Raw genomic sequence first — 25,043 nt, forward strand, 5'->3', positions numbered from 1 at the left:
GGTGAGTGCAGACGCTGCAGGTGTCCGGGTAATCCGGAGACGCGATGCCACGACAGCATAAATAACACAAAGGACACCGGCAAGGACAGCTAAAGCATTTATTCTCCATAAGTTGTATATTTTATACATATGTTACATTCAAATATTACAAGAATTTCATGTATATTAAAGATGAAGTAAAATCCTTTCAAATAGACTTCCGTTCATACATGTCTTTTACATAGTCACTTTCTACATGGAACATAAATACATGCGAAGAAACCGAGCGTGGCAAGAGGACTGCTTAATGAGAGATAAATGAGAGTCTATCCTAAAACGGGCCAGTTCACTTACTAAATGACTCCTTGTGGCCTAAATCTACCCCCCCCCCCAGGCATCAGATCGCTTGCTTTGGAATTTGTGGCACTCCGGCAGCACTCAAGGGGTTAATCCACCGCAATATCTGGAATGAACCAAAATTATCTCGAACATTCAAATTTGATTGGGCCAAATTGAAATGGCGATTAACCCAAGAACCCTAAATGTAACAGAAAAAGGAAATATTCCTAATCACGTAATTATCAGACTGTAGGGTTTAGTGAATTTAGTGAAAAGTGACCCTGTTTAGATTGTTACAAATGGCGATTTAGGTCGGACTACCTGGTAGTCTGAGGTGCTGTGCGCATGTTCCAGAAAAGCCTTGCTTATTTACTAAGGGGTCATTATTAGGGCAATCACACGGAGGTCCGCTTTCTTGACCATGAAATACCCGAATGCCTGCTCCTTACTGATGATCCATCGCATGCTTTGCCCTCCCTCAACAAACGGGGTCCTGCCAATTACCGCCTGCCGTCCGCTAACGCGATAGGAGTTCATCCCAATAAAATACCATATCTACAAATATACCATATCTGTAATCATCAAATGGCGACGCAACCAACGGGATTTCAGTCTCTACAACGACTTCACTGCCCCAACTGAGACCCTGCTATAAACAGTTATTCCGGCAGTGAAGATGTTAATGAAGGAACGTGCCGCCGGTAAGAAAGACCTGTATTCATACCATGAGAATTTTCCAAAATATAAACTGAACTAAAACAGCAATTTCTCGTATTGCTCATGGAAGGAACATTTCACGCACCCCCAAACAGTAGAAGGAAGTTTCCACTGCATTCGGTTCCGACCCAAACCGACTAGCGGACTCTGGACATCCCTGCTTTAAACCCACAGGATCCGTTTCTTACACATATTTCCAAAATCCATGGTGTTTTTACATAAAGAGTGCAAATAAAAGATACTCTTTCTTAAAGCGGAGTGTTACAGCTTATGTGATAACTCAAGGCGACGGATGAGAGTGATGGGCACCTGGGGCTCAGTGTACGTTTATAAGCTGCATTAGATCGCAGTTCTCCTCGAGACGATTAATAAGCAGGGGAGAGGAAACCCGTCTGCTGCCAGTTTAATTGGGTAACAAAATTGACTAGACAGGAGGCAAGTGACCAGAGTTCTCCATTAAACTACAACTCCCAAGAGCCACTGCTGCCAATGACATCATTAATCACGGGAGACCAGCAAAAAGAGCGATTATCTCATAAGTGAAGCTCGGATTGTTCTGGCTGAAGCTGTCGCCCGAGTCATTGTGTCCTCAAGCAAACTACTGCCATTTTTAGCCACGTTATGAGAAGGGCAGCCATGCTTACTACTGAAAAAGATGTGCTGTGAGTTCCAAGCTACGGTTCCCCTGTTTAAAGGAAGCACGGGGAGGGGGGGGAGCAAATACTAAGGGGATCCGACTTACTGGCGACGTTTGCACTACCTCTAGGGAAACGCCACATTTATTCAGAAACTAAACAATGAAATATAAATTAAAAATTTGCATTGTTTGTACAATACGCTGTTTTCCGTCACAGTTTTTTTTTCTGTTTTAGAAAAAGTGAACAGCTATAAAAAAAAAAAAAAAATGACCAGTCATTATAAATGTTGCCATTCGATGCCAGCTAGAGACTGGTTGGCTTCCTGCGCATGTCCGATTTCCTCCGTTATGCTGTGCTGCTGCCAAAGCTTCTGGATCTTTTTAAAGCGCTCCTTGCAGAGATGCAGAGGGTTTCCACGCCTAAAATATTGTTAAAATGTATTATTACACATTGTTTAGTCTTCCTGAAATATGCGTTAAGTTGGCGTTTTGGATCTTAAAGATAACCATAGAAATATTCAATAAACACGAAACAGAGAAAAATGGATGACGTTCGGGTACCGTAGTCCTTGGTCTGTTTCTCCATAGTCATCAAGGTAAGGGGGCGCGTAGAAACATCCCTTGGTTTTTCCAGCTAAGAAGAGGACCTGGCATTCCCGGACCCTGTAAATATTGGCATACAATATATGGATGAAGGAGCCGTATGGAAAGCATATACATCGTCCTATATACTGTGACATAACACACTATATAAACATTGACTTGGATACAGTATCCCATGGACATGGCAAAAACCGGAGAAGCCAGCTAGCCCAGCCTGTAAGTAATCCGTAATAATATTCAGTCTCAATAACAAGATAAGTGCAGAGAAAATACCCATCACCGAATGCTACATATGCTTTTTTCCACTTATTGTCACAAATGCATATAGAATTAAATCATTGATATTCTTTGAAAAATGCACTCAATGAATCCAATGAATTAACAGACAAGGAGCTCTTGGGCGCCCTCTGCTGGAGAGGATGGGGAAGCTCCGCACTACACTATAATGCGGAATACAAATAAGGAGAGGAGAGACAAAAACCCCAAGCTTTTACCATTTTCCCCCTATATGCCAATCCATAATAATAAGATCAGAAACAAAATATGTTTATGGAAAAGCCCAGGACCCCCAAGTATCCCGCGTATGTACATATGTGTAGGTTGTACATGCATTCGCATATATAAATATACTGGAATAGCAACAATTCATCAAACGTAACCGCAGATCACAGAGGGAAAAACGCCCGTACCGGAGGAAGATGCCCATTCCGGATCCACACGCATACGTATGTGCAGTACATGCGCCGACATCGTCCCCCTCCAGTTCCGTCTGGCAACAGTAGCTCTGAGAGCAAAGCATCGCCCCGCACACCAGACACAGAGTGGGGGCTCTGCTTTTATCCCCTCCCGATTTGGGACACCTGTTTGAAAAAAAAACAACAAAAACGGATACAATTCTCAAACAAAAACATTAAAAATATCCCAATAAAAGCCGCCGCTACCCAGGCAGAGAAGTTCCGCTACTCACGAGAAATTTGATGCTTGGTTAATGAGGCTGCTGTAATCTTCGGGCAGATCTATTAGTTTGTTGGATTCTCTTGGAAAGCTAAAATAAAAAAGGCAGAACATATTAGAGAAACAGCTGAGCAGCGTAAGGCAGCAAGCGGTGGCCCAAGGGCCGTGCCACCAGTCTGCGAGTAAAACGGACAATAGCCCAGGGGCAAGTTCTAAACTGGTGGGGCATTTGTGCTCTACATTCCCGAAGAACCCTCCAAACGCTCATCAACGATCAAGTCGCCTATTATTCTGTAACAAATTACTAAAATTATTCCACCCTAAATATTTTGATAAGTCCGCTGAAGCCGCGCATGATGCATTTCAGAGAGGCGTTGGACGAGCATTAAAGTCAAACTCCCTACCTGACGGCCGTCTGTTCACCAAGCAGAAACCTCTTCACCTCCTTGTTGTTACACCAACTAAAACAAAATGAAGGCAATCAGTGAATGCAGGGTCATCATTTTCTTTCTTTTTTTTTTTAGCCAAATGTATAAAGAGCTCATTTTGGAAAATGACCAAATCTGTCTATCAATTTCACAAACTGGCTTTATTACTAAAAAAACCCCAAATCATTGCCTTACTGAAGCAGAACAGCAGGTCGCAAAGCGAAGATGTTTTCAATTACCTATTAATCAGAGTGTCAGATACTTTGGGATTATCTTGAAAAAGGTTGATGAGGTTGGTTGGTAGCGCCAGGTAACTGCAGAGGTGATCAAACTGACTCATTCCGTTCACTGGAAAACAAAAAGCAAGCAAATCCACATCAACTGCTTCCAGAATGAACAAGTGGAGCGCAGACCCCCATATGAGCGACCTCTGCCTAGGTGAAGGGCGCAGACCCCCATATGAGCGACCTCTGCCTAGGTGAAGGGCGCAGACCCCCATATGAGCGACCTCTGCCTAGGTGAAGGGCCCAGACCCCCATATGAGCGACCTCTGCCTAGGTGAAGGGCGCAGACCCCCATATGAGCAGCCTATGTCTGGGTGAAGGGCGCAGACCCCCATATGAGCAGCCTATGTCTGGGTGAAGAGTGCAGACCCCCCCCCCCCCCATGGGCAGCCTCTACTGTAACTGTAGAAACCTACCTGGTAAATCTGTGGGAGCTGGAACTCCATTCAAATAATGGAAAAACAAAGCGGAGCACCTCAGGAAGGGCAGGATAGCAGTTTTTAGCGTTCTGTACATATGCCATCCGGACAGATCTCTCACGGGTCTTTAAAATGTAAAAGTAAAGGAAAACCCACAGTCAGCAAAAGTGTTTGGCAGAAGAAAAAAAATCATCCTATTGGAGGAAGTTTCTTTTAGATGCAAAATGGCAACTTTAAGGATATCATACATAAATAATAATTAGAAAATATAAACCTATAACACCCCGTCACGTGTTGAAGTAAATTGGAAAAACAGAGAAATCAAAATAAAGTAAAAATACTTCCCTATTTTACACTGCGGCAGCCCAACAAAACAGCAATCGGGGCGCATGTGTATATAGGAAAAAAAGAAAAATATATCTGATAGTGTGATAACGTATGTAAAAATCAATATGTGTAATGAGTATGTGCACTCACAAGTATAGCCGGTGAAAGAGGCTCTTCAAAGGTAAAAATAAAGAACTGTTTTTTTACCTTTGAAGCTAAACTTGTGAGTGCATATACTCATTACACATATTGATTTTTACATACGTTATCACACTATCAGATATATATTTATTTTTTTCCTATATACACATGCGCCCCGATTGCGGTTTTTGTACATAAAAAATAATTATAAAGAAAAAAATTCTGGACCTGTGCCAACAATCGTATTTTCCGTAAATGGTAAGTCTCCTACGTTAAGTGAAGGAAGACATTATAAAGCGCTACGGGGCACTATGTATGTGGTGGGGGGGACTTCACGGTAAATATCGGAAACCTTCAGTTTGAATGCCAAAAACGTGAGCTCTCATACTACTATCTGCACGGAGCTGTCTGACGATAGAGACAAAGTCAGCGGTGTATGGCGAGAATGCGGATGTCACAGGGAGTTTAGGCTTCACAGAGCGGTCACAGACTGGGCATGTTAGCTGATCGGGGTACAGACCCCATAACCTGCGCGTGAAGAATTACAATCCGTCCTCTGGTGAGATGTTCTGGGAAACAATGTTATTAATGGTTAAGATCTGAGCCTCAGATCAGAAACTTTAAATGTACCAAACGTAAAAAAAATGGAAGGAAAAAGTAAATGGTTTTCATATAATCCGTATTTTGTTACCCAACACCCCCCCTACCTTCCAGTACACTGGCAAATCTTCCGATATAACTCAATGACAGCCAGCTCCTCGTCGCCATCACTGGATTCTTGGTCCATGCAGTTTTCTTCTGAAAAGTATAACAGTAATAATTAGCAATAAAAAAATTTCTAGTGCAAATCCATTGAGGGACTCGGCACAATCGCGCAATAATTCGAGTGGGGCTAACAAGACCTCCCCGCGCATGTGCTTTGAGCAGCCAACATGGTCACAGACAGCCGAGCACAGAGAAGGTACCATGCTTTAACTCTGGGGCTGCAGCTTACGCTAAAGGTAAGTGGCGTTATTTGTTTCTTTCTTATAGGTAAAGAATACATATTAAAACGTTCAATGTACTTTAATACGCATTCTTCATTAGTGGGGCTGTATGGCTCTGTAGTGTGTAGAAACACGATAAGGCCTATAACTCTCATCATGCTAAAACAGCCTCCGGCTGGAGAATCACAAACCGGTAAATGCTGCCACCGCACACCGACCATCGTTAACACGCGATACAGAGCCGTTCCTGCCCTCTTGGAACGCAGCTGCCATACTGTTTAGTAATGGTGATCACGCATACATAATTACTTTAATTACCTATTGATGAGGAAAGAACTATCTGGACGATGTGTGCCATGGTCACAAGGTGGAAAATGTGCAGGTCTCCCGTCCCGAGGCTGATCCCAGAGAAGTCCTGGCACTGCAAGGCTGGGAAGGCGAGCTCCAAACTGACCTAAAGGGGGGAAAAAACATTCGGTACAATCCAGCAAACAACAGGGCGGCCACATATCGAGTCGGCAAACAACATGCATCTAGAGGGTTTAATTATATATATATATATATATACACACACACATATACACATATATATATATACACACACATATACATATATATACACACACACCATAGTGTAGTACAACCATCAATTTAAGCACTGTTTGATGGTTTATATCTCATTGCAGGTTTATAGGCAGACCGTGTGTTCTGTTACTCACCAACAAATGAAACATATCAATATCAAGTATATACGGGATATCGCTGCGGTCTTCTTCAGGCACAATTGCTGTATTAAAAAAAATAAATGTATGAAGTAACACTCAATTATACTGCAGCTGAATTACGCGCAATTCATATTCCGGTGATATAGACGCTTCACAAACATAACTTAACCGATCGAATTACGGGTTAAAAAGCCCCATAACATGCTGCGCTGTCTATGGACCATATATTGTAATTAAAAGACTAAACGCTACTGATTATTGCCTGTAGGACATGTTGAGTAAGATACCTGTTTAGTTAGTATATTATCAATGGGTCACTAACTTCTCCCATACTGAGTGTCAGAAAACGTAGTCATGGTTTGAAGAAACAAGCTTTAAGAAAAAAAAATCTCTACCATGAAACAGGCGACAGAGGTGCTTCTGCACCACGGGAAGGGAACACGCAGTCCAATGCGCGGCCGCAAACCTGGTCAGGGACTTCAGACAGTCGTCCTAAAATGTAACGGTACAAAAGGGAAAAAAATTAGAATTATCCCGGGTCAGACGGCACAGACACGATCTACACCCTCCCTCCTCTATTATTAACACCTTTGGGTAAGAAGGGAAATGAAAACTTGGCAGCAAGATGGCAAAAATACTTTTTAGCGATACTTAAACCATTTGCATCCCTAATGACGTTACATGCAGTCATGATTTTCAGAAGGAGCTAAACCCATCATGACACGATATGCCTTTACGAGTTACTGGCAGATTCCCTGTGCAGGGGACAACCGCCCGACAGCTCCTCATCATAACTTTACGAATGCAAGAAATGACACGGGATTTTCTAAATATGAAAATTAGAACTTTGTTTAAACCTATAGACCTTCATCAGCCATATACTGTCTTCGTGGGTGATGGGGTGGCACAGGAACAACATGGCGAGTACTAATTTCCGGTGGCAGCCCATATCGGAACCCGAGGATCCAGTGTAAGCTGATAGCGACCCATACAGCAACATCCAGTCAGAACATATTTTATCAAGCAAAAAATAATCTATAAATATATATATATATATATACACACACACACACACACCAGTGCCAGTCTGATCAAGGTATAAATATTAAAACACAAAAACATAGCATTTATACAGAAAGGCAAATCAACCAGAAACCACAGCACGGCTACGATCATGTTACATGACGGGGTTTACTGCTCAGTGAAAAGCACCAACATAAGAAATTAGATGTATATATATATATATATATATATATATATATATATATATATATATATATATATATATATATATATATATATATATATGTCTATAACAGAATTATTAGGTATTACAAACGTGTAACAATCTAATATAGTTACCGATCAGACTGCTCGTGAGAAGAACACATTGTATGCGTGTTTGTATGCGGTAAGCATTTCTCACTTTAGGAGGTTATTAGTTCTTACCTGACGGCAGGGCAAATTCCCAAATAAAGGCCTCTCCTCGTCCATCAGTATGCGTTCTGCAGGATGGTAAAAGTAGATGATTTAAATAAACGCATGAAGCACTATTTCATCTCTTACTGAACAGACATAGATCTCACCGATGGTTTGGATCGTGTAAGCGCAGCTTCCCCAGCACATGATTGGGACGCGGGGGTCCTGCTCGTTGGGGTGGACATTCAGCCCGACCTTGTACGTCGCTGTTCCAAACGTTGTCAGCATTTCTTTAATGTTGTCAGAATATGGATTCCTGATGAAAAGACAAGCAATGTTAACTAGATATGTGCTGTATATACGTTTAGCTATATAACACTATTCAGAGTGCATATAAACGATGTTTTAGCGTTAATTATTGGCACACATATTGCGGATACATTTAATGTGCGGTTTTGAAATGAATGAAATTACAAAACGTACGATGAAGCGAAGCAGAGAATTCCCCATTAATACCAGTACTATGGGTAGTTCTACTAACAGAATTTGACGGCTGATAACCATTTGGCTTATGTCAGATATGATGGGCCTTCTGTGGCGCTCGGGAAAGAACAGGGTAATGGAACTATGCTAACAAAATAACCACTCTTGCTCAATCCCATTATCACAGGTTTAAGCGCAAATCACATCATGTAATATAGTTACATAGTAAATAAGGTTGAAAAAAGACCTAAGTCCATCAAGTTCAACCCTTCTACCTAACCTTCCTATTCTTGATCCAAAAGAAGGCAAGAAAAACCCTAATTAAGCTACTTCGAATTCTGCCATCAGGGGAAAAAAAATTCCTTCTTGACTCCAAGAGGCAATCGGATTTCTCCTTGGATCAAGAACCTCGTTGAAAATGAGTTGCATCATATCATCACACTCTATTCAGAAATTCTGTTGACCGTTAAACCTTGAAACAGATAGCAAATCCTTATATACGTACTTCGGGTGAAAGTCGGGCCGGAAACCTTCGGGAATATCTACTTGTCTGGGTGTCTCGGAATTCCCTGCGATAGAAATGAATTAGGGATAACGTATTCGTGGAGCATATAGGACACTGTGCTAGAAGCCACCGTGTTTAAACGCACCAGATTCTGGGTCTGAGTGGAGGGCATGCAATGCTTTGATCTGTTGAGCCGTCACAGTCACCCACTCGGCTAAGTCGGGCTGATCAGAGAAATCGAGTCTGTAAAAGGGAAAAAATACGGCTGATTAATATGCAGCCCGGTACAGAAAAGAAAGCAAAACAGCCACAAATTCAATATTATATAATTTAGACCGTAGACGGAAGTCTAAATGATGAGCAAATTTCTGGATATGATTTATTACAACGCATTTAATCATGTTTAGGGGTTTATTCAGATTGTATTGGTGTACAGGGATACTTTACTGTTTATGATACTATGTACACGAGCATCATTAATCGTCTATATGCATACATGGGATACACCGTAGAAAAATATCCAAGCAATCTCAGTTTTTACGGTTCGCTTCGATTCAGCCCGCAGAGTATCTGTCAGACTTCTTTGCAGCTTGACCCCTTGGTTGTATGCAAGTTTAGCATGCGAAACGTCAAACATACGAATGTCTATAGTTTTAGCTCCACCAATTGGTATTGTAATCCTGAAGGATTTGGCAGCGAATGATTGAAGCACATAAAGTCTGTATGAGCTCTAACCTGTGGTATAAGCTCCTTGGCGGTGGAAGCATGGGGATAACCGTGTTGCTTAGACACTCACACAGAGGACACAGAAACTCCCCGTTCTCCACGTCGTAGCTCGTGTGCACCCGTAAGCGCTGCTGCCTGCGCTGTTCCTTGGCTTGGACGGCATCAAAATACCTACGAGAGAGCAGAATACGTTAAGGGTACTTGCAATATTCACCTGTTCTATATGCTGGAAAGTGTTAATGTATTCTTCCTTCACTGGAATAGCGCTATGGAACCAGCTAGTGCTGTACAAATAAAATGTAATAAAAATAAGTGAACCTCTTTTACTGAGATCCCAAAACCCAGAAAAAACACACACTCACACACACACATATATATATATATATATATATAAATAAATAAAAAAGCGCCTACGACCAATTCTACCCCAATCCCACCAGTTTGAGGGTAATTTCAGATTAAATGTATAACGGATACAACAAAATAACCGACGTGTTTGTGCGCATTTCTTTAAAATAACCAGGTAATTACCTCTGCCAGCAATGAGCATGCATAATATGCCCGCAGCTTCCGGTGTGTGTCCCACATGCCAGGTCTGGGTGCATGAACAGCGGGTCGTACTTCTCTGCACATAAAAGTCAGCAAAAACTTAAAATCCACATAAAGGACTAATTATGTGATCATTGTTACGACAATGTAAAATTCATTACACAACCAAAACCTTCTGTTTTGAACTATTTCAGTGAAGAACAAATAAGCAGTTTTACAAGAGATTATTAGCGACCCTCTTAAACACTATTACTACGCCAGGACTCACCAGGGTCTTCAATGACTCGACTCCTGTTCTTGGAGAATACGGTTGATCGTTGGATGAACGCAGCAAGGACCATAGCTTTGCTGTCCACTTTGAAAGCCTGCTCCTCTTGACACAAAATGCAGGTGACAAGATTACTTTGTTCAGTAAACTTCGATTGATGAGGACCCAGGGCAATGGGTTTAGTGTCCGGGGTTGCAGGGCTGTAGAGTTAAAAAAGGATTGGCATTAGAGCCTGTCCAACACACAGAACTTAATGACAAATAATTACTAATGACCCTCTAATCAGTCCATTATTTCCTGCTGTAAAACCTGAAACCTCAATCAGTCCCTATACTCGAGATGGCCTTATGTCTGTATCATTCATGCATGTTTAAATTCTATCACTGTATTAACCTCTACCACTTCTGCTGGGAGTCTGTTCCCTTTAAGTGGAGTAAAACTTCTGTAAAACTAAGCCTCCGACTTGCTAGTTTTAGATTGACCTCTTGTTATAAAAGGTCTCCTTCTTTAACATCTCTTCCCCCTCCCCCCCCCAACACTTTGTTGCAAGTCCCCCTCCTTCTTTTGCTTTTGGATTTTTATGCCCCAAGTGCGTGTTGTTACATTTATCAACATTAAACTGCAGCTTTCATACTCTCGACCATTCTTCTAATTCATGTTTATCAGCCATTTGGCTTATTCCACTAAGAATGTCTACCCATTTGCAGACCTTTGTATCGGCTGCAAAAACACAAACCATTTGTTTGAGATCTTTTACAATAGCATACATTTTTTCCCCTAAAAGTATGAATCCCAGTACCCAGGCTTGAGGTACCCCCCCACCCCCAACAAGACCTTCCTAGAGCCTTTGCTACTACATCACCTTTACCCCACCATAACTTATGTTGTGTATACATCCAAACTCAAACAGCGCACTTTATTTATGAGTCTTCTACGAGGGACAGCGTCCATGACCGAGAGGGAAGGAATTCTCTGCTTTACCCCAGATCGCACGCAGCGGAGGTTGATGCGCTGAGCTCGTCAGTCTGTTGGAAAAGCTCTTTATTTTCATCGATGAAATGCCTCTGCATCTCCGATATCTGCGCCATGATCTTCTCTCGACGGAGCCTGGCAATTTCTGCTTTTCTCTTTCTCTCTGCTTTGTCTTTATCATGTGTATCCTAGGATGAAGAAATTACGTGTAATAAATCACATCTCCAACTATCCCACTGAAGCGCACAGAAAAGGATTATTATTTATCTTAGTCTTATCAAAATGCATTTATCTCCAGACCTGAGCGTAAACATTGTTGGCACGTCTGATATTTAGGTTCAATTAACTTGCTCATTAACTACAATGGCCGATTGCTTTATTAGGAAACCCATGAGCACACTGAATTCATATGGTCATCCAGGGAGATTAAAAACACATTTTACTGTCTACAGCTGGTCTTCTAGAATAGGAGAAGATGGGAGTTCATTAAAAAACACATAGCAATGAATATCTGTATCTGTTATGAAAGTAAACATTACTTTAGTAGATAAAGCTACACCTTTCAAACAAACATGTTTCCCTTTAAATGTGAAATATTCCAACTGAATTATGTAATTGACGACATCCAACTCCATAACTCAAACAATTCTACAAATCAATTGATCTGCACAATCTAAGCCGTACCTCCTCCAAAATGCTGCCTTCCGTCTCAACCACCGGGCAAGCGGACGAACTTTCTCTGATCTTCTTGATCGTACTGAACATCTATAAAAAAGAAAGATGCCAATCTCTATTGCATGATGCATAATATAAAAAGGTATTAAAAGAAAAGCTAAACCGTTAGTGAGCTTTACACAAACGTGACAACCGCAGCTCAGTTACCTTGAGTATCCAGCGTATCATGTCTTTGTGCACCTCCAGATGTGCTGCGTTCTGTAAGCTTTCTAACATCGCCAATATGCTTGGAGAGGTGTTGGGAGATTCTCCGGGTCCTAATAAAAGACGCTGTACCTTAATCATATTCCGGAAGAACCGCATAGAACACTTAAAGCTCATGTTTTCCCATTTAAAGGAAAACAATTGATTGTGTAAATGTATGTAATCATATAAACCTTTCATCTTGTTGCATGTGTAATGTTTCCCAATGACAAATATACGAGCTATGCCATACCTAAGACTAATACTCTGACCAAGCAAATCACAAAACGTGGTAAAACCACTTTTTCTTTCTAAATATACTTAGATTTTCAAGTAAGCCCAGTTACCGGGACAGAAGGTCCGAGTTTGCTTGGTATTTTGGGAATGGCAAACTTATCGAGATATACGTAAAAGTCATTTTCTATAGCTCTGTAATGGTCATGCCAGACACATAACCGACCGCTCCATACCTATTACCTTAACTGAATTATATTGCTGATATATCTATTTCCATTGAATGCAAAAAAACTGAATGTTGCAGAATCTTGTAATACCTTTTTTATTGGACTAACAGTATTTAAAATAATAGACGAGCTTTCGGGAGTCCTCCCTTTATCAAGTCAAAAGCATTTCTGACCAAGCAAGTGAAAAACACAGTTTAAAACTGACCAGTACATGTTCTGATACAGGGTTAAAACAGGGGTTAAAACAACACCGTAGATAATTTGCAGACAAAAAACTAAGAGGGTCGTAAATAGTGGCATATAGGGGGGGAGCAGGGGTGAGTGTGTAGGAGAGAGAGAAGAAGGAAAAAAACAAAAACAAAAAGCACAGGTTATAGGAAGTTTTGATAGTGTGCTAAGAAGCTCAAATCCACATTAAGTCCTCTGTTTTTACAATCATAAAAATGTATCATTTGGGCTTCAAATGTCTTTCTTTCTTGGGTGTTTTTGAAATGACCTCTCAGTGTTTTGATTTTAAGGTCATGTATGGCGTGACCGGTTTGTCTCCCCCCCCAGCCTTATCTGTGCAGTATATGCCACTATTTACGACCCTTAGTTTTTTGTCTGCAAATTCTCTACCGTGTTGTTTTAACCCCTGTTTTAACCCTGTATCAGAACATGTACTGGTCAGTTTTAAACTGTGTTTTTCACTTGCATGGTCAGAAATGCTTTTGACTTGATAAGGGGAGGACTCCCGAAAGCTCGTCTATTATTTTAAATACTGTTAATCCAATAAAAAAGGTATTACAAGATTCTGCAACATTCTGTTTTTTTGCATTCTTATACACTGGACTAATACGGCTACCCCAAACTACAGTATTTCCATTGAGAAATACAGACAGCGACGCAACCTACTGGAAATCTTTTGCGTGAAGTTAAAAGTAAGAACGTTGTCCTCGCTGACACTCTTCAAGTGCTGGCTCTCCTCTTGCAACGCCATGCCAATCAGATGTAAAACCTGTGCAACGAAACCCAAGAAAGTGAACTTTTCTATGAATGTGTTTAGCAGGCAATTCCTTCTCCCCACAAGATCTACGATGTTTAGTATTTCCATGGCTTGTTGTGAGATCTCTAAGAGGGACACGTTCTACAGTTATCCCATTCTTTAAATTACAAAGCCATGCGTGGCAAATACAACCCTGTGACGGATTAGTTCTGGCAAGAACAGACCTCATTGCTGATAATCTAAAGCTATTAGACAGATTTACACATTCTGCATATTATTCTTTTATTTTCTATAGCGTATAGCGTTTTATGGTAGCGTATGGCATTTTATGATGGCATACCCTTTGCAGCATTGACTCGGACCACGAATGGCCGTTCGGCTCCACCGCCCAGTGAAGGACTTTTCCGATGATGCACAGCATGGCGTCCGACTGAAGGATATTAATCAGACTTGCAAAGAGGGGACAGAAAGGAGGCAGCACTGGCGGAGGGAGAGCTGAAACGAAACAATCCCAGGCGTTCAATAGCCTTGTTTTACTCCAACGGGTCTCAGATTGTCTTACTCCAACATACAGTCAACACGTCAGTCAACTACAGGATCACCGCTCCCTCGCTGCCCTGAATATCAGTTTTTAAACAAATAGGTTGAAAAATGAACAAGCTTATCATGGAAAGGGTCGCACCAACCCTGCCACCTGCATGAAATATAGCTTCATTAACAAAGAGAGGGGAGGAGGGGGTCTCACAAAAATAAAACCGTATACACTATATACACTACCGTTCAAAAGGTTGGGGTCACTTAGCTGTTTTCATGGACAACAAGGAAGTTTCTAGCCGTAACGGAAAAACCTTTTGCGATTATATGGATCAATTAGCCTTTTTAACTTAAACGTGGATTAGTGAACACAGCGTGCCATTGGAACGCAGGAAGATGAAGAGATTCCATTAAAAATCAGCCTTTTCTGGCTAAAATAGCCATTTACAACATTAACCCCGTCTGTGCTGTGTTCCTGATCCATTTCATGTTATTTTAAGGGACAAAATGTGCTTTTCTTTAAAAAACAAGGACATTTCTAAGTGACCCCAAACACCTGAATGGCAGTGTGTATAACACGGTGGTTAATAGTGACCACATTTTATTTCACAAATTAATAATGGCAAACGTCTATTTTGTATGGTCTCCAATGTGGTTTTCCTCCTCCCCTGGCTGTGTCTATTGAAAGCAGGAATCATTAGTGTGTAAGCTCCTTGCGCATGCTCAGTAGCCCACCCACAGAAGTCACCGGAGCAGCACCCATATATATACCCTTAACATTTTCCAGACGATCCCATGAAAGGCTTAACCCTGTTAGTGCCAGTCTCACCTAAACACTCCATACAAAAGAAAAAAAACATGATACATGAAATAGTTTAGCAGCTTTTAAAGGGGAACGTCTAACATATTTTCTTACGAGTATCAGATTACAATATGGTTAAAAAAACAACAAAAAACAGTATTTTGGAAAGCTGCATATTAGCCATTTTTATGAGTTCTCGCTCTGTTATCTGAGCTCAACCTACTAACAACCCAACTCCTTATCATACTGGCTTGTGATAAAATGACTCTGTCTTAATCTCCCAGTAGGACAGTGACTAACGAAAATCTACTGAGGAACAGACTTCATTAGCATCGCCAGAAAGAATCTGCTCAATGTGGTCACTCAGCAGGGAAAGTCACCCAAAATATCACATGACTGACAGCAATGGCCGCCTCCAAGTCTGCGGATGAATAAAAGACATAAAAAGAAGTCTTTCCCAATTGTAACCTACATTACCGAACACAGAACTGTACTTTATGATCAAGTTGAAAAATACATATTTTTCCCATGGAGCTTCTCCTTTAAGATCTAATTAAGAAAAGATTTCAACCTTCCTCCTACTGAACTACTTACGCTAAAGACACGTAGAGCTAAAGTATTCTCAATCGCGCTGTCTCCTGTTTTTGATACCGCATATAAGTAACAAAAACATATATCTTATAATCTAAAGTATTACATAATTTAAGATAAATTTATGTGTATGCCTTCATGTATAAACATTTTAGAATAGGTTCCCAAAGGAAGAAGCAGCTATGTACCTGTATCCTCTCCGTTCTGTCTCCTTGATCGCCGCTGTGCCTCCTCAGCCTGCAAAGGATAAACATTTCTGAGGGTCAAGAAATTATGTCCATAGGAACCCTTCTCACACCACAATACCAAAAGGGACGGATCTACTAAAACACAGGTTTTAAAACCGGCCCTTCCGCAGAGACACAATTTCAGAGAATTCTCATATATTATAGACGCGTCATCATCTCTGACCGGTCGCAGCCGACAAGAATAAATAAATTGCCGAAAGTATTTTTCTCTACGTACTTGCCTTTAGCAGACGACTAATGATAAAACACAAGACAAAACCGAAATGTGCGGCTATAAGATTGGGTCGGGGTGGAGTATATATATATATATATATATATATATTATATATATATATATATATATATATATATATACACACACACATATATATGAGAAAAGCATGCCAGTAAAGATTAAATACATAGGTATCCAGCGACATGCTGCTATTCTATACGTAATAAACTTCCAACTTTTGGTTATCTCAGTTAAATATGAGCAATCGTGATGGAAAACGTTACCTTAGACTGTTCTGCTCTTGAGTAATGGTAATAAAATAGATTAAAATCCTTGGCACATTCAGGCTTCAGCTCATACAGTCCCCTTCCCGTCAGGCCAGGCTTTCTTAAAACCAAAAGCATTAGAATATCAGTGAAGAGGAAAGTGGCAGAGAAATTACATCATATTTAAAGAATTAGAAAGGACAGAGATTTCTCACTTGAATGAGGCTATCGTTTGAATTACAGATTCCATTCCTGTTTCTTTGTTTTCCTGTTAAAATAAAAATATATATATATAAAATGTATCAAAATTACATTATCTTCTAGAACACTCAATTAACACGTGGCCAAGTGGAACAACAGCTTTAAAAGGACACCCCACACTATAGAAGAATGTATATTAAAATACTCTGGTTAACCCTAACCCTCCTCCTCAGGCTATTCTTGACACTGACTGGCCACATAAAATCAATAGTATGAATATGACACAGAGGGGCGCGGCATTTAGAAGAGACCCCCCGCCTGCGGCGTTCCCCGAGGCGAGTATATCGCGTGCAGGGAGTATATTTCTTCCGAACACATCACCTGCGCGGCACTTAGCCGGGGTGGGAAAGGGGCAAATGCACAATGGGGGGTTCTGCAGAGAACACAATGGTTCACCCTGTCCCCTACCTGTGTTCACAAATTGAACATGAAAAAAGGGACCAAAAAGCTATTATATATATATATATATATATATATATATATATACACACACACATTTAAGTGCATATAAAGGCTGGAGTGTGCCTTTAAGTCAGGTAAACCAAGTTATTGTACTGTAGGAAGTATCAATCTGCAGGCTACGTTATGATACCAAATCTCATCATCCTCAGACAACTTCTCAGTTTGGAAACTGTAGTCTAGCAGCAGCTAAATTCTGCAGGCTTCCTGCAATTTGAATAAAGGGGGGTCGTTTGGAAATAGCATATCTAATAATTCTAATTGTAAAATCACTGTTTAACGTCGGTTGGGCTGCAGTTACTTACGTCTTCTGGCAATGCCTTGACTAGTTCGCTGTGGGCCATGGGTCGGATGCTCAGCTGGTGAATGATTTCACGCTTTATCTCATCCATAGCAGTTACTTGCCCCACTCCCGGGCAGAACCTTTCCCCTGGGCGACACGAGAAACACCGGTGAGAACTCCGTCTATCTTATTCTCCGGACTTGGCATTAAATACAGTCAATGTTTATTCAAAGGCTACAAAATTACAGACGGCTGAAACCTCGCCACTCACACTGGGTACAGCATAGATGCGTTTTATTCCAGCAGTCTGTAATCGGCCATGCGACTCCTTAAAACCGCACTGAAAAGATTATTTACATCTCCTTACTGAATATAGCGCTTTGGGATAATGAAAAGTTACCCCATCACATAAATAATGTTAGAAGAATGCTTTTTGGGTCCAGTCCATGACATGATGGTATACTGCGGAAAAACAGCTCGATTTCACTTAATGGTACAAATGTGCTTGGCCCAAGGTCAATTAACTTCTTGGGTTATATATGCAATAAAAAATTCCAATAGGATGATGTATACATTTATTCTACAAAACATTACTCTGTGTAATTTTTAGGTGGTAGGAGCGCTTAAAACCTCAATGCATTTACTTAACAAATACCTAAATTTACTAATATGTACATTATAGTGCTTACAAAGCAACAAATACATTTTCCAACCTTAGAGATGCTGGCAAACTTTTAAAAGCACCTGGATAACTAATGTTATATCCCATATAGCCACATTATGGCTGTGTGTGTGTGAATGTGTGAGTGTGAGTGTGTATATATATATATATATATATATATATATACACACACACACACATATATACACATATATTATACACACATACATATATAGATCCCAAAATACACACACACATATATATATATATATATATATATATATATACACACACACACACATATATATATAGATACACATATAAATACATACAGAGACACGCTCTTGTGCACACAGATCTGGATAATAACATACCAACAATCATTATGATCAAATGTAGCATTTCCTCAACGAGTGTATTGTTCTGCTGGATAACATCCTATGAAAAAGAATGAAAAAAAATGAGTAATGGAAGTCAATTCCAGAATAGAAAAGAAAAAAAGTAAAGCGGACACAAAACGGGGTAGCATTTAACGCAGGTATAAGATTGAGTCATAGTATTACCTTATTCGGAGTATCCCTGCGACATCTTTTGCCGTAATCGGGAGTGCTGAAGATCTGGTAAAGCTCAAAACGGCTGAGCACAATCATCAGAAAGTGGTTGGGATCCATCATAGATGCTCCAGCCTAAAATGAGATTGTTGAAATAAGGGCGGCAAAGCTTGACCTTTACCTTCAGCAGTTTGATTATTTTGGTTTATTTGGTGATTTCTGTTAGATACACTAATCAATGGCTTAGAATGGAGTCCGTGAATGAATGAATGAATGAATGAATGAATCTGGAACAGAGGTAGAGCAGGGACGGAATAGTTGTAATGATGCATGGATAATAGAGGGTCACATTTTGCTTCCACGAGCAACAGTGAAAAAAAAGGCATGGCAGATATTTTAAGTGTCAATCCCTTCCACAAAATAAATTCCTGTGGGAAAAGTGTTAGCACTTTATGTTACACATTTATTAATTTGTATAAGAATGAAAGTGGATACCTGTAACATCACAATATCTTTGTCAAACATCTCCCTTCGGCATTTTACATTGTGGTAGTAATAAATCTGTTAAAAAACAAAACAAAACTTTTTAAAACACTATATATACATTTTATATGTAATTTTCACATTGTTCCAGCACTAATTGATTCATAGCAAGTGTGATGTCATCCTGTAAAAAGCAACCCTTACCTGATTGACTAGAGAAAACCCGTTCCTTCTCCACATTCCGGCATGTACCTGAGCACATAACACCAAGCTGCGGAGCGGGTGCTCAATGAGCATAGGTGGGCTTAATTCACTCTGTGGGAAAAAAAACAACATTTTCTTACATTAAAAACCACCTACAGCAACTATTAATAAATGATAATTGTGTCCAAAAGCCAAATTTCATCTAAAAATGACAATAAAACATCACTCCAAGCAACAACAAACATCAATCAACCCAGGGGTCACCGACTAGCCTTGCGAGATGCCAAAGGGTACAGACAAAAAAAAAAATATATATATATATATATATATAATCATAAAAATGCAATTTAAAAACCCAACTAAAAACTTTATCCGACACGCAGGGGCCGAGTAGAATTCATACTCACGAACGGCAGCTGCTCTGGAAACCGGTACGCCACTTCAGTTTTACTCAGCAAAGCGTGCAGTCCTGAGATTTTGGGAAAAGAGCGCTCAGAATCAAAATGTATTGCTTAACAATAACACAAGCAAAAGTAACAGCTGGCGTAACCATTCACAATTCTATTAACGCGCGTCCGTATCTGCCTTAAGAGTTAATGACATCATCTGTCTTTTCAAATCTGATCCCGAGAAATCATTACCGACTGCGCCACACAAACACATTGTATTATTTTTACATTTTTATCACATAACTGATTAGCGTCTGATCACCGATTATTCATCGGATTCACTGATCAGCGTCAGCGGTCTAAACTTCTTGCTTACAAGTGATCTGACAGTGGTTACAGATTGATTATTTTATAATATTTATTTTTAACAACTTTAACCCTAATAAATTCCGATCGATGATTAATGGCTCTTTATAGGCACAGATCAGCCCCCCCGTGACCTGATCAGGCGGGTGCGTGTTATACACAAGTACTTCACACTTTTTACATACAACATTTTGTGTAAAGTTATAAAGTATTACACACAGGTGCGTATTATACCTGATATTTTACAGTAACTACCCGTCTACCCGGTGGGGGCAGCATTTGGGGGGGTTCAGGGGCGAGATTTAATTACCTAACTGATCTTTGCTACACTCAACGAGGATGCTTTGTACTAAATTTGCCTCATATTTCAGATTTGCTGGTACATGCAAAAATCTGATCTATTTATATTAAAACCTACAAGGAAACCGTTTGCGGGCTGTATCAGGATCTAATCTGCTACCGAAGCCTGGGATTAATGGTATTGCAGCCTACATCTTTTAAGAGGGCTTAACGGGACCTACTTCTGCTGAGGTATTTAACCTTGATTCACGTTTATACGCGATACCTGCCAGTATAGGAGCCGGGAGTAAGGAAATAGAAACGTTAGCGACGCTAAGTACCTTTGGTCATTTTGCTTAAGGGACATAAAGGCTTTAATGAACATGAAAATGTAGACACATACGAGCCATTAGTCTGTTAGCCAATATATAATTCCTAACGAAAGGCCTATTTCCAAACGTAACAATAGAGACATTTACCTATCAAACAAATATAAAAGAACCCAAAAAGTTGATGTATTAGTCAAACGTGAAAAACTTCCAATATTTTACAGTAGGGCCTTAGTTGCTAATACAGGCATAAAAGCGGTATAAGTGAAATTATTTCAAAAAACATTTTACCGAAAAGAATACACTGACTTTATTCCGGCCCTAAGATAAGTCCTGTTTGCAGCCTGTGGGTCTTTACCGCTACAGGGGCTGAAGTATTCACCGGGGCGGTTATATCCCGGCAACGTTAGGCCGGTGAGGAAGACTCTCTCACATACCCACCTACAATGACTTCCACACCGGGGACAGAGGCATTGAGCTCGGGGTATTTGCAATGAGAAATGTGACCGTGTTAAGCACCTCGTCAGACAGCTTAGTGCTCTGTACTCGAAGTGAGAGGCGTTAAGCCTCCGGGCACAGAGTTTACCTGATTACTGCAGGAGACACAGCAAACATATAGGGATTGTATAAATCAATGTGAATAAATCCATTTACTTAACACATAACCAGCCAACGCTGCACCTTACTTCCCCATATGAACAGCCAGGCTTCTCTTGCGCATGACAATGTGAACAAAGTAAAGTGATTGAGCAGTATGGCGTCAGAAATCATTCCGAAACGCACACCAGAGCCGCACTTTTGTTACCTGCGAGCAGCCTGGAGATCGGGAGGTGGATGCTAACTTTTTCCTGAGACACGCAGTATCGGATGGTATCCACCGAATGGCCGGAAATGCTCAGCGTGATCGGCTGCTCTCCGTCGGCGAATCCACTGTGACAGTGCATCAAGACTATAAGGCACTTCTTGTAAGCTCCAACGAGGACTTGTTCCTAGGAAAGGAAACAAAAGTCAGCCAAACGTGACAGCGGTACTATGGACGATGTGAGGCTTTGTGTATGTAAAATACAATGAGAAATAAAATCCTATATTATCTCAGGGTATGTGACATAAAGGGGGGGCGGTTAAGGGGCAAATATGAATCTTCCTCCTGGTGTTAGTGAGGCAAAGCAAGGTTGACTAGTTAGCCTGTGGTTATTGCCTATGTTAGACAGACAGCACTGTCAGGTGTACTGTGCATGTCTGTGCAGCCCCTGCAGGCTTCCACCCACCACCACGACACATCGACCCCCTACATATCCGGGCTACATATAGAGGAACGAAGCAGCTCTGCAGTGACTTTTACACAAACACCTTACAGAGAAAGAGTAGCTTGCAAGGCATGAATATTACTTAAATGAAATGGCAAAATTGTACGGCTGACCCTTTAATTAGGATAGGGTAAAAAGACCTGAAGCTTTCGTTGCATGTAAGCACCCAACACCTTCATACAGATGGAATAAGGAGGTGGTGCGCTCCAGAGGTCCTCACTTGTCTGACTGCAGCTTCAGTACTTACGTCACAAGCACACCAGTCCTGCATCATTGAAATGATGTGAGTCAGTTTCATCTGCAAAGTGAAGGCTGCCTCCCATTCTGGTTCCATCTCAATATGCTGGCCGACCTGCCGGGTTATCGGGTCCATTCCCTGGAAAAACCGACAGTATACACATCACCGGGGCAAAACAAGGTGCTGGAGGAGGAGGTTCTCAGGGGTGATTATATTTGCATTCTTATATACACCAATATATAGATAACTAGTACACATATATGCACACACAAACTTCCCAAGGTACACATTCGGGTCCCATGTTTCTGCCCCCCTTTCCTGCCCTTATTCATACCATACCATACCTGCATGCACTTCAGTAACTCTAGGAAGACATCGAATCCTTCAAGAAATTTGCAGCGCAAAGCATCTGACCACTCAGTTGGCTTGCTAATCAGCACATACCTGCAAGGAATGGCAAGTTTGCATTATGCGGAAACAAGAACATGTCTAATGGATTATTGGGGAAAAACCCCAAAACAGCTCTGTGTAGACTTTGCATGCTTTAAAGAGGCCTCAATCATTGATACTGTTGTAATAAAACATATGTATAGAGCCTAAATCTGCTGCAAAATGATAATTATAGTGCAATCATAGCAAAAAGGTAACGGCTCTACTGACCGTCACCTCAACAACTCACTTTGCATTGGCATTTAGAGCAGTTCTACAGAAGCAGTAATAAAAGTAGTAATAAGGGTATCAGAAAGTAGACCTATTACTTAAAGCTTTCTCAACCTGACGGACCTGTAAGAGAAAGCTGAGTCTAACGCAAAAAAATGGAAGCCGCTTTCTAAGAAATGTGAAGATGTGTGCCATATGCAATGAAAAAAGTTATTTTTAACTCTTAGCGGTTCTCTAAATAATTTGAAAGCCCTTTCAACAATCTGAGATTCTGGTCTAGGTGCAATTTCTCGGTGCAAACGTCTAGCATCTGTGATGTTAAAAATCATTCGCAAATTACAGCAGCACTTACTTAAGATCCAAGATAAGGCTTTGGACCCTCCGAAACTTAAAAGCTTGCAGCGCTGTATAGCGTTCAAACTGAAATCTCCCCTGGATATCTCTGTGTCTCAAGTGGTCCATGAAAGTCTTTATTATTGTCGTCATCAGACCTTCTTCGGTAATCAGCATTCGAGCCTGCCACAAAACAAAAATTACTAGTCAATATACGAAAATGATGGTCCTTCAGATGATATGCAAATAGAAAATCCTTTTACTTGACTGCTTGTTTTTTTTTTCTTTTAAACTTATCCCCCCCCAAAAAAAAAAAACAACATTATTAGCTCAATGGCCACAGCTAGTTGGGAATGATATTTTTCTCCACTGTTCTTTATCTTTTTATTATGTCTTTTTGTAGTCTGCTGCTGTTAAAGGGACACAATGTATACTGTATATACAATATATACAGCAAATACCAACTAAACAGCAGTTACACAGTGCCATTCTACTGCCACGCTATGTCCGTTTAGCCGTCAGGCTCGTTGACAGTCTCTTATACTCACGGAGACATCTGGCAGGCCTGCTACTGCTTCTCACTCATACTTACAAGTGAAGGGACTGTGAATATCTGAACCGAGAGATCAGTGATTGAGAATTCTCTGTCGTGGTCATCTTTCACATAATCACTCTGCAATCGCTCATAGTTCTATTAGAAGGAAGGTAAGAAAGACAAGGGGTGGCATCTATCAGTCCAGACACGGCAGGTGTTTACTCACCAGAGTGGGTACAGTGAAGAGTTGGACAGACAGAGCAGCCACCGACACTGCTCGCTCGTGATCATCCTCCATAAAATCTCTCTGCAACTGCTGGTAATTCTAGACAACAAGGGGGAAATTCACCTCTAATCCACACTGGCCTCGCACGTGATTATTCACTAATGATAACGGGGTTATTTCAGTTTTTCCACCTGCCGCCAATACCGTTACTGGGAAGCCTTACAACCCATTGATACTCTGTGCCAATGAAGCATAGAAGTCTATCTGTGGCAGGTAAGAATGAATATTGTGAACTACTGTAATGTTTATTAATCGATGTGTGCCAAAATAGAACATCCACCCAAAAGGTTTTTCTTTACAGCCATTTTGTGTGTGTGTGTGTTTGTGTATGTATATATATATATATATACACACACACACACGTGTATATATATAATAAATTAGTGTAGCTTGTACCAAGAGTATTATTTTTTCCCATGTGCTGGTGCTTTATGAATAAAATGTAAAGTCCTTGAGTAAAAGCAAAGAATGTGTAGTGACCTACAATGAAGGGCCACATACTTCCCTTGATGCAAAAGATTTATATAAAAACTGGTTCTAATACACCCCATCCGCCTACAGAAATACTCTGAAACGCAGCTCGTAATATGCACGGGTAATTCACTGCAGTGTCCAGGATTAAACCCGTCACTTACCTTTGCAAAGCGAATGGCAAATAGCTTCTTGTACTTTAAGTCCATTAACAGGCTGCTCATGAACAGCTGGTGGTAGCAGTTTCTTGCACCTATAATGGGAAGGAGGTTGAAGAACATCAGTTGATACTTAAGTTAAAAGACAATCCACAAACGTGGTGTTAATATCTGTCCAGTAAACATCAGTGATGGCGACACAATGCTTTGCTAGTTGTAGCCCGCTGATCCATTATAAAATGCGCAATAATGTAATGTGGCATATGCTGGACACAAGGGCTTCACTTCAATACATCTGCTTGCAGCA

The 25,043-nt window shown here is 40.7% G+C and overlaps 1 protein-coding gene across 1 annotated transcript; it reads right to left on the bottom strand.

The window, feature by feature from the left end:
• Positions 1-1,950: 1,950 nt before the first annotated feature.
• On the bottom strand, positions 1,951-24,817 carry LOC149303125 (E3 ubiquitin-protein ligase UBR2-like). The gene is made up of 38 exons (XM_089481473.1): positions 24,743-24,817; positions 23,879-23,977; positions 23,306-23,469; positions 22,638-22,737; positions 22,303-22,431; positions 21,554-21,737; positions 19,793-19,854; positions 19,386-19,496; positions 19,194-19,259; positions 18,711-18,833; positions 18,522-18,585; positions 17,509-17,633; positions 16,699-16,751; positions 16,502-16,604; positions 15,944-15,992; positions 14,169-14,323; positions 13,738-13,840; positions 12,344-12,453; positions 12,135-12,226; positions 11,471-11,644; positions 10,490-10,689; positions 10,204-10,297; positions 9,682-9,843; positions 9,077-9,189; positions 8,947-9,010; positions 8,126-8,274; positions 7,989-8,044; positions 6,935-7,031; positions 6,534-6,601; positions 6,133-6,268; positions 5,536-5,626; positions 4,358-4,485; positions 3,897-4,005; positions 3,634-3,690; positions 3,243-3,320; positions 2,965-3,135; positions 2,234-2,335; positions 1,951-2,092 (listed from the first exon to the last, which is right to left on the bottom strand). Exons 1-38 carry the CDS (start codon positions 24,800-24,802, stop codon positions 1,951-1,953), a joined length of 4,143 nt encoding a protein of 1,380 aa, XP_089337599.1. The 5' UTR covers positions 24,803-24,817.
• Between the last annotated feature and the right edge of the window lie 226 nt (positions 24,818-25,043).

This window comes from Sceloporus occidentalis, unplaced genomic scaffold (assembly GCF_023333645.1).
Source record: "Sceloporus occidentalis isolate IW3139 unplaced genomic scaffold, rSceOcc1.0.p SCAF_15, whole genome shotgun sequence".
NCBI classification, from domain to species: Eukaryota; Metazoa; Chordata; class Lepidosauria; order Squamata; family Phrynosomatidae; genus Sceloporus; species Sceloporus occidentalis.